The sequence below is a fragment of the Pinus tabuliformis genome, chromosome 6 (genome assembly GCF_031772625.1).
Source record: "Pinus tabuliformis cultivar Carrire ecotype Pingquan chromosome 6, CPIR1, whole genome shotgun sequence".
NCBI classification, from domain to species: domain Eukaryota; kingdom Viridiplantae; phylum Streptophyta; class Pinopsida; order Pinales; family Pinaceae; genus Pinus; species Pinus tabuliformis.
This window is the reverse complement of record NC_142292.1, coordinates 1,861,464,879-1,861,475,257: the sequence shown is the minus strand read 5'-3', so window position 1 is coordinate 1,861,475,257 and position 10,379 is coordinate 1,861,464,879. Positions and strand designations below refer to the sequence as shown.

At 39.4% G+C, this 10,379-nt stretch overlaps 1 protein-coding gene across 1 annotated transcript in view; it reads right to left on the bottom strand.

Moving 5' to 3' along the window:
* Window positions 1-1,808: 1,808 nt before the first annotated feature.
* LOC149266513 (uncharacterized) overlaps window positions 1,809-10,379 on the bottom strand; it is a 30,083-nt gene continuing 21,512 nt past the window's right edge. The window contains exon 2 of the mRNA XM_089430599.1: window positions 1,809-3,031. Within this exon, the coding sequence (XP_089286725.1) occupies window positions 2,342-3,031 (690 nt within the window). The 3' untranslated portion in view covers window positions 1,809-2,341. The remainder of the gene's footprint in view (window positions 3,032-10,379) is intronic.

Here is a 10,379-nt window from a genome sequence, read left to right as displayed (position 1 = left end):
CAGTTCACAATAGCTTTCCCATTGAAATTGAGCATGTCAAGACGTTGAATATTAATGCCAATCTTAATGACCTTTAGTATGAATTTCTGATTCAAATTCTTCAAAAATATAAACAGGTTTTTTCCTGAGAATACTCTGATATGAAGGGCATCGATCCATAGTTGTGCACACATCATATTTATATTAAGAAAGATGCTCGAACTATTCGCCACCCTCAAAGAAGATTAAATTCACACCTCAAGGACATAGTAAAATAGGAACTTCCAAAACTTCTTGACGTTAATTTTATACATCCTATCTTTGATAGTTAGTAGGTTTCACCATTGGTGGTAGTCCCTAAAAATAATGGCAAATAGAGAATATGTGCCGACTATAGAGAATTAAATAAAACCATGCAGAATTATCATTTTCCTCTTCCATTTGTGAACCAAGTCCTTGACACTCTTGCCGGAAAGAAATATTTTTCTTTCTTGCAAGAGGAAAATGAGATGCAATGCAACTAGTGCCAGCCTGCTGAGACTCAGCGGACGGAGACGATATGCCAACAGGTATTCATTACAATCCACTTCCAACAAAGAGAGTGCCAAAGCGCAGCCAAATCTTCAAGAAGCTACAACTATAAAGTTTTCTTATTTCTACCCACGCTATTAAGGGGGTCTCTATTTGCCTTGTTTAATGTGATAGTATTCAAAAGTTGGGTTATATTAGCTGTTCTTTGATTCCAATTTATCATTTATTATAATAACATTAAGGAAATTCATTATGAAATGTACTATCCTGAAACAATCTCATTGTTCAACTGCACGTTAAGTGTATCCGTGTATCCTTTCAACTTGATCATGCGGTTGTTTGTTTTGCTCATATGACTACCAAAATGGTAGTATCCACATGCTTCATCTTCTCCTCGCTTGTTGTTTCTTGAGAATGACATAAGCACGTTGGCTAAGATAAATATACAAGCATCTTAACTGTTCTAATAAACCTCAAAAATGTCATAGAATAATGAAAACAACCATCTCGATTCAGATGGCATCTATAATAAGGTCAAAATGCAACCACAATATATCAGGTTTAGAGCTATATACCTCCTAGGTTGCACTGGCAGAGGCTGGCTTTCATTGTAGAGTCATCGTATAACGCATTGACCTCCACCTTGATATAATGAAATTATAACTCGAATGTCAAACTGACCCAATTCAGAGGATTCTGCTTGATGATGAATTTACAAATCAAGAACCTCCTTGAATGAATGAAATAGTTGAAACTGGTTGCATAAATAAAAATATATCATTTGGATTAGTAGAGTTGATATGAGGCAATAAGAATCAATTGTCAGCACAATATTTGACTTCTGATACTTGACCCCCCATTGATACTAAATAAAGTTTATTCAATTCAATGTAATTTTTCTTGTCCCAAGCCATGCATTTAAAATTTAAGAGGGTCTGACTTTTTCAAAGGCCAACCTGTAGTGACAATCGGAAATCCAAAAGCTATTTGCTTTTCTGTTTATTCACATTTTATTTTAATTTGCATTTTAGTATTTACAATAACTATTAATTGGGAATTCATTGTAATTGTACTCATGCAATAGTTCTATGTTTTGCAATTTAGACAACACTAAATATGGGAATGGTATGTTAAAATCAACTTGAAATGCGACCAAATTTACAATGGAGAATAATGGCATGACACCATACATGGATCAAATTGATAATCCGCATATGATGTTAATAATGTCTATACCCTTCCAATCTCCACAAATTTGTTTATCCCTCTGAGGAAGGAAAAGCAACAACTTCCTTCAATGATGTAAATCAGAACACGCGTTCTATAAATTGATTTAACAGTTCAAAACTCTCTCCAGAAAAGCATTTGAACTCCAGTGATACAAGTGTCTCAAAATCCTCAAAAATAAAGACCACATTGCATAACTGTACAAGGAAAATGCATCTATAAATATGAAGCACCTTAACTTCGAGGTACTAAAAACCAAAAACTAACTGAAGAAGCCGAAGCATAAATGTATCATGGTAGCTTGAATTTAACCATTTGAAGCTAATTTCAAACCTTGCCAATGCTACTTTCATCCTTGGTGAAGCAATCTGATTTTTTCAATAGTGTGAACAACTGTAACTTAAGTGCACAACACCCCTTATGTTGGCCAATCCAATCCCTTTACTTTCGATTTAAAAATTTTACGTTAAAAATCAAAATGGAGCTTCCTCATGTGCTTCAAATATTAGATAACAGCTATGCCAGGGCACCAAGTGTATTGACATAATTAGATATCCATAAATATGTGGCAACAACCTTCGTTGCCTTTAAACAGAAAATGATCTTATAGAAGCCTCAAATGTGAAATATCATTGATCCTCTGAATTTGCCATCCTGTTTTAAAAGAATAGCAGACAACAGTCATGGATGTGTTGTCAATACACAGCCGATGAGTCATTGCTGGATTAGACCCAAGCAATCCCCTGATAAGGCACTTTATAGCCATCCCATGCGTGAATATGGCTACACATTGAGTGGCTTGTTTGCTTTGTTCCTGTGACTGCCTCCAATTGCTGCCTTCTCTGGAAGAAGAATCAGTTGCAGTCTCATTATCTCCTGTAGTGACAAACTGAAGCCTGCTTTTACCAGACTTTCTTCTTCCTAATTGTTTTTGCCTATTAAATAATTCCCACTGTGATACAGTAACATCATCTCCATCTTCAACAGGATGAACCTGCATTAGAGAGTTTTGACTCCCGGAGCATTTGATCTGCTTCTGAAACTGTCCAGAATTCCTCTGTATTGGATTTTCAGCCCTCCTCAGTACTCTACTGTTTATAAATTCAATAACACGAAACTCAACTTGACGTTGAGACTCTCCACCAGGCGCATGGAAGTCAGGCTGAGATCTGTCAATCGCATTGAGCAAGTCAGAAGTGTAAATCTCTGAACGAAGGCGGCCTTCCCATTGTCCTTGACTCATCTCCATCAGTGAATCAGAGTATTCTAACTTCTCTTCTGAGATATTCAGTTCCTGCATGATTAATTAAAGAAAGATAGCATCAGAAGAAGTACAGAAAAATGAAGCTGAAATGGAGTGAAAATGAATGAAAGAAACAAAATAATCACATAAGATACAATTGCCATATGGCCCATTTAACAATGGGTTTTGTAGGGATCCATCTTATATAACATTGAAATAGTTTAACTGCTAGTAAGTGTCACCTGAGGCATTGCAATCACAAGATGAATCAATTGGGCCATTACAGCATCATATCATCTAAAGCCTTTTCAGCACAGTAACATGATTCAAGAAATGGGGAGCTCACTTTTATCCATTTACTACTTTATCAGCAAGTGGCCTTCCCGAAATCTATTCTAAGGTTTTGGTAAACCATATTACCTAGTATCAATAATATATTCCTTGCAGTTTGTTATCAATATAAGCTCTCAATGAAATGGGTTAATGGTATCTCTGACTACCGTTGGTGAAATTCAACCCTACCAAAGCAAAGCTTATGCATACCCAATACACCCATACCTACAACATGGGCACCTAACAAGAGTGAGACATGAGTTTAACCCCATGCTCATCAACTTTGCTTGAAAAAGAGCAGGACAGCATACACGCTTGAAGCATAAATCACTATTATGTATTATATAAATAGAAACAGCTTAATGGATTTGATTAAATGGATTGTGGACCCACTAGTAACTGTGATGTTCTAAACTCTATCCTCCAAGTGGAATTTTACCTTCCTTTACGGCCTCAAATATCTGCCTTTGTCTGGTTGTTTTCAGAGTATCTTGGATTGACCAATATGGACTGTACTTGTCTTTGTCACCCCGCCATTCTCAGGGAGGTTCAAATGTACAAAACATGGTAAGCACATGGTAAGTAACTGTGGTGAACACCATATTGACTCAGAGGAAGCTTAAGTCAAAGTGGAGGAAGAAAAGAGTATGTTGCTGCAGTTGTTTCCAGGGATACCTTCAAAAAAATTAACAGGTTGAGAGCTCACAGCATTCAACAGGATGAGTGCATTGTGGTTGTGAAAACCAAAACCTGTGAAACTGAAGAATTGGTGGCTCCGTTCCAACTGTTGATCTTAGTTCTCTTGAAGAGCAAGTCAGGGAACTGAGAGCAACCAGAGAGCATCCTGCACATACAACGGGCGGTAAACGAGCAGTTCTGTGGCTATGTTCCAACTGCTAGTCTCATCCCTTAGCACTCTTGAAGGGAGAATTATAGAGACGAGTGCAATTTGAAGGCATCCTGCACATGCAAGGGAGAGTCGAGCAGTAGTTCTGTGGCAAGCTGAACCCTCAGCCAAGCACATCAGGCAGCTGATCAACAAGACCATCAGTCACCTGTTTTTGAGATTCCCGTAATCTGTTCTCTCCGGTTTTCTTATGTGTGCATTTTGCTGTGAACTTGTTTACCAGTTTCATTATCGGTTTTCATATGAATATGTTAGTAGAAACATTCCGAAGGAAATAAATGTTATTCAGTGTTCCATTGCGTCCCCCCACCTGGGGGTCGAGTTTCCTAGCTCCCCACGCTCCGGGGACTTGGGGACGAGAGGGAGTCGTTTCTCCACACTCCCAAAAAAAAGGGTACACAAGGAAACTTGCCAGGGGTCGTTTCCACAAAAGAGGGTCATCTGGTGTTAGGATATTCCGACACATAGGAAATAGTTAAGTACAACTTGGTCTAGTGTAGAGTTAAGTATAGAGTTAGGTAAAGTGTGTTTCTTTACCGTTGTACATTTTGTAACTTACAATCCGACGGTCACGATATGTAGTGATCCGACGGTTCATTCTCTCTTCGGTATTACCGACACTTGATCCGTGGCTTGACAACCGATTGGTCCATGAATTCTATTTAAAGCGCATGGAGGGTCATTTGTAGGGTAATCCGTGCATGAGAGAAACATATGTAAATTTTCATTCTTTTATTAATAAATTGCCTGAAGTGGCCGCGTTGGCTCAGGCCGTGGACTGTTTCCCTCTTTGAGGGTTTTAACCACGTCAAAATACTGGTGTATTGATCTGCGATCTGGTTGTGAGCGGTGTCCTTTTGGTGTTCTGTCTGAGGAACTTACCCTGTAAATTCCTACATGGTATCAGAGCTATTTGAGGGCCGCGTCCGTTGGTGATCCAAATCTGAAGCCAGTAGAACTGCATCCGACTGTCGTTTCCTAGATCTGCTGTTTCTGACTGCTTTCGGGCCGAGAGAACTGCTCTGTTGTGTTGGGAGCATCTGTTCCAGTGAGGAACCCCTTTCGTTTCACGCGAAAAGGTTTTCGGTAGCCCTAGCTGCGTCATTTTTAAGATCTGGAGGTATACAGTGTTTATTTGCAGTTTACTGTTATTTTCTCTCTGTTTATTTCGGTTTCGGTTTATTTAGCCTTTTTATTACCGGATCTATACCTTTTATTTCTGCGTATGCTCTTTGCCCTGCGACTCTGTGCGATCTTGGCAAATCAGAAACAGAAAGGAAGGATTTTTCTCATGCGTATGCTCTTTTCCCCGCGCCTTAGGGTGATCTCGGAAAATCAGAAACATTGAGGAAAATATTTAGTTTCCGGCCAAAGCTAACTTTGAGCCGCAAGGTTCATTTTTGAAAATATTTAGTTTTTCGGCTAAAGCTAACTTCGAGCCATAAGGTTCGTTTTCTTTGCATGTCCGTGTTGGGTTTTGTGTTTTTTGTTTTGTAGGGAAAAAGAGTCTTCTCAAAGCAAGCACGCAACCCAAAGCATCAACCCCCCCCCTCTCTCTCTCTCTCTCTCTCAAATTTTTTGTATAGATCAATTGGTTCAAAGCTATTCTAAGAGAGTAGAGGTCTTGGGTTCAAGTCTCCATTTTTTTGGGGGCGGATTTTTTCATTTCCGCACATTCCCGCACTTCGTCGGCAACTTCAACAACTTTTTTTCAAAAAGCCATAACTTCTTCATCCGGAAGCCGTTTTCAGAGCCGTTTTTTTTAAACCAGCCTAATTTTTCGAGATCTATCCATTGGAACACTTATTTTCAGCATCTTTAGCTTCAGTTTCCATTGAAATGGAAAGTCAATACCAAGTTACCCTTGACAGCACCAACTACTTCCAATGGTTGGCTTACATTGAGGATTTACTTAGAAGTAAAGGTCTCTACAGAATAGCCTCAGGCCAAGAAAAGAAACCGAAGGATGAAGATAAGGCTGCTAAATGGGAAAATAGGCAAGATCAAGCACGTGGATTGATAGGGATGTCTATTTCTCCAGATCTTAGATTCCATATTGCAGAAATTGATACTCCTGATGAAGCAATGAAACAAATCAATAAAGTTTTTGGGATTAAAAATGAAATTAGAGCCCATCAACTTGAAAATGAGTTGCTTACATTGGACCCTAATAATTTTTCTTGCATTGAAGATTTCTTGTCCAAGTTCAAAACCCTTAGATATCTTTTGGAAGGTGTTAAAGTTAAGAAAGAAGATAGTAACCTTATCTATTCCATTCTTACAAAGTTGGGACCAGCCTACTCTGTGTTTGTTTCCACCTTCCATTCCACAAGAGAAGCCTTCATTTCTCAAGGAACAGACTACAAGCCCCCTTCCTTTGACTCTTTTTGTGATTCTTTAATAAGAGAACAAGAAAAACTCTTACACCTTGGTCTTCTTAATCTTGGAAACTCTTCCAAGAAAGCGTTAGCCACCCAGCAGCAACCAAATTCAAAGAATCCTAAGAAGTCATATCCTAAAAAGAATGGTCCTAAACCAAACAAGGGTCCTAAGCAATTTCAGCCCCAAAATGAAAAATCATTTCAACAAAATGATAAGACAAATAAAAACAAAGGGAAGAAGACTGATAGACATTGCAATTTTTGTAATCGAGATGGGCACTTAGAATCAAAATGCTTTAAGAAGATGGAAGCCTTGGAAGCAGCAATGAAGAAGCATAACATCCATTTGGGGCAATCTTCAACTTCAACTTCATCTTCAGGAATGGCACTTTCTGCATGTGGTTGTCAAGCATCTCGGTCTGGCTATGCATTAAATGTATCTTCTTCTTCTCATTCTCATGAGTGGCTCATTGATTCTGGAGCTTCTTATCACATGGCCAAAAACAAAGCCATGTTTTCTTCTTTCACTGATTGTAACACCAAAAATATATATGTTGGTGATGATAGATCTCTTAATGTTGTAGGGACTGGAACTGTTCATCTAGACAATGGTCAGTTTAATGATGTATTATGTGTTCCAACCTTATCCTGCAACCTTCTATCTGTATATCAGATAACTCATTCAGGTGAAGGTAAAATCGTTGAATTTTCACCTCATGATGTTGTAATCAAGGACTTAAGAGATCCTAAACAGATTTTGGCTACTGGCATCGCTGATGATTCTACAAAGTTGTATAAGTTTCACAACTTTGGGTCATCAAATCTTCCCTCAGTATTTGTTGCTCATAACGATGAAGTGAGCAAACTTTGGCATGAGCGATTTGGTCACTTAAACTATCGCTCCCTTCAGCATCTATGTAAAGAAAATATGGTGACAGGTCTTCCTATGGTATCTTGCAGAGATGGTGTTTGTTCCGGATGTGTACTCGGAAAACATCATCGGGACAGTTTTGAAAAACGTGCCTCTTGGCACGCCTCAGCCCCTTTACAGCTTGTGCATAGTGATTTATGTGGTCCACTTCCAGTTGTGTCATTCTCTGGCTGCAAGTATTTCTTAACTTTTATTGATGATTTCTCCAGACGCACTTGGGTACACTTCTTAAAACTCAAGAGTGAAGTATTTAACACTTTTTTGGCCTTCAAGGCCTTTGTTGAAAAACAATCTGGACATCAAATTCTTAAGTTAAGATCTGATAATGGCGGAGAATATGTTAAAAACACATTCATCAACTATTGCACTGAGAATGGAATTCAAATGCAACATACTGTTCCATATACTCCTCAACAAAATGGTGTAGCTGAAAGGAAGAATCGCACCTTAAAGGAAATGGCTAATTGTATGCTACAATCTAAAGGACTTGGTCTTAGTTTTTGGGCAGAAGCAATTAACTGTGCAAATTACATAATAAATCGCACTCCTACTAAGGCTTTAAAGAATATCACTCCAGAAGAAGCATGGAGCTCAATCAAACCAGATGTAAGTCACTTTCGTGTTTTTGGAAGTGAAGCGTGGGCCCATATTCCAGATGAAAAGCATAAAGCTTTAGAACCTAAGAGTGAAAAATGTACTTTTGTTGGATATTCTGAAGATGTCAAAGGCTATAGACTTATTCCATTTAAGTCCAAAAATGTTATCATTAGAAGAGATGTAAAATTTGATGAAAATATATCGGCCTGCGAGCCTAGTCCAGCGGATGTGCCACCTCTCCCTATCTCTTCTACCTTTGAAAACATTTCTTCTTCCGATGATGAAAGTGAGGATGACAATCCTCCCCCACCATCTCAGGATCCTCCTTCAGCTCCTGAGCTTCCAAAATGGGTTCGTGCTACTCGAGATGCAGCAGGTGATCTTGCCGGTGATCCTACAAATCAGCGACGCACACGTTCTCAGTTCGAGAGAGCCTCTTCTTTACTGGCTCAAGCTCCAGTAAATTATGATCCTGACACCTTTGCAGAAGCTTCAGGCCATCCAGATTGGGAAGCAGCTATGAATGAAGAATATCATTCATTATTGGCAAACGATACATGGGATCTTGTTCCTCTACCAAAGGGACCAAAACTTGTTAGATGCAAATGGGTTTACAGAACCAAGTATGGACCAGATGGGAAAGTTGATAAACATAAAGCTCGTCTTGTTGCTAAAGGTTTTTCACAGGTTGAAGGCATTGACTACACTGAAACCTTCTCCCCTGTTGCCAAAATGAACTCTATCCGCCTTGTTCTTTCCCTTGCTGCCTCTTTCAAATGGGAAGTCCATCAGATGGATGTTAAATCTGCCTTCTTGCATGGGGACTTGCATGAAGAAATCTATATGGAACAACCATTGGCTTCATACAAACAGACTCCAGCCTTGTATGTCGACTTAAGAAATCCCTTTATGGTCTCAAGCAAGCTCCTCGGGCTTGGTATGCCAAAATGGATAGCTTTCTTTTAGAATCTGGCTTTTCTAGGTGTCATTCTGACAATACTGTCTACACCAAGAAAGTGGGCAACTCTCTTATCATCCTTGTTCTTTATGTTGATGATCTTATCCTTACTGGTAGTGATCCCAACCTTATAAACCATGTGAAGTCTAGCCTTAAAAGGAAATTTGAAATGACAGACTTAGGACACTTACACTATTTTCTCGGTCTTCAAGTCTTGCAATCCAAGGAGGGTATTTCCCTTTCCCAGTCCAAGTATGCTTGTGATATTCTACGTCATTTTCACATGGAAGACTGTAAGCCAGCCCCTTCTCCCTTTCAGTCTGGAGTCAAACTTTCAGTCACTTGTACTTCTCCTGAAGTTGATGCTACCTTATACCGTCAACTTGTAGGAAAACTTTTGTATCTAACCCATACTCGTCCTGACCTTTCCTTTGCTGTTGGCCTTGTTGCTCGGTTCATGCAAAACCCCCGTGAAAGTCATTGGAAAGCAGCTAAAAGAATACTTCGTTATGTTCGAGGTACAGTTCAGTTTGGGATTCATTACAGTGCCGAAGCATCTCCTCTATTGGTTGGTTTCACTGATTCCGATTGGGCTGGTGACCCTGATGATCGGAAGTCTACTGCCGGTTATGTGTTCACTCTTGGTTCAGGACCTATTACATGGGCTTGCAAGAAACAAGGTGCCATTTCTCTTTCATCAGCAGAAGCAGAGTATCGTGGTGCCGTAGAAGCTAGTAAGGAAGCCTTGTGGCTTCATCAGATCCTGTCAGAGTTTGGCTTTCAGCAGCAGCATCCGACTACACTTTGGTGTGATAATCAAAGTGCCATTCAACTATGCAAAGATCCTGTCCAACATCAGCGCAGCAAACACATTGAACTGCACATGCACTTCATCAGAAAGCTCATTCACGACCATGTTCTTGAAGTGCAATATTGTTCAACAGATGATCAAGTTGCAGACATCTTCACAAAGGCTCTCACAGAGGCGAAGTTCACTAAACTTCGATTTATGGTTGGAGTTCAGGAAGTTGTCACTAAGGGGGGATAGGCTCTAGTGCCTCCTTCCTTCTCCTATTGTGTCATATTTGTAAATCCTTCAATCCTATCCCAAGTTGTTCTTAAGGGGGGATGTTAGGATATTCCGACACATAGGAAATAGTTAAGTACAACTTGGTCTAGTGTAGAGTTAGTTAGGTATAGAGTTAGGTAAAGTGTGTTTCTTTACCGTTGTACATTTTGTAACTTACAATCCGACGGTCACGATATGTAGTGATCTGACGGTTCATTCTCTC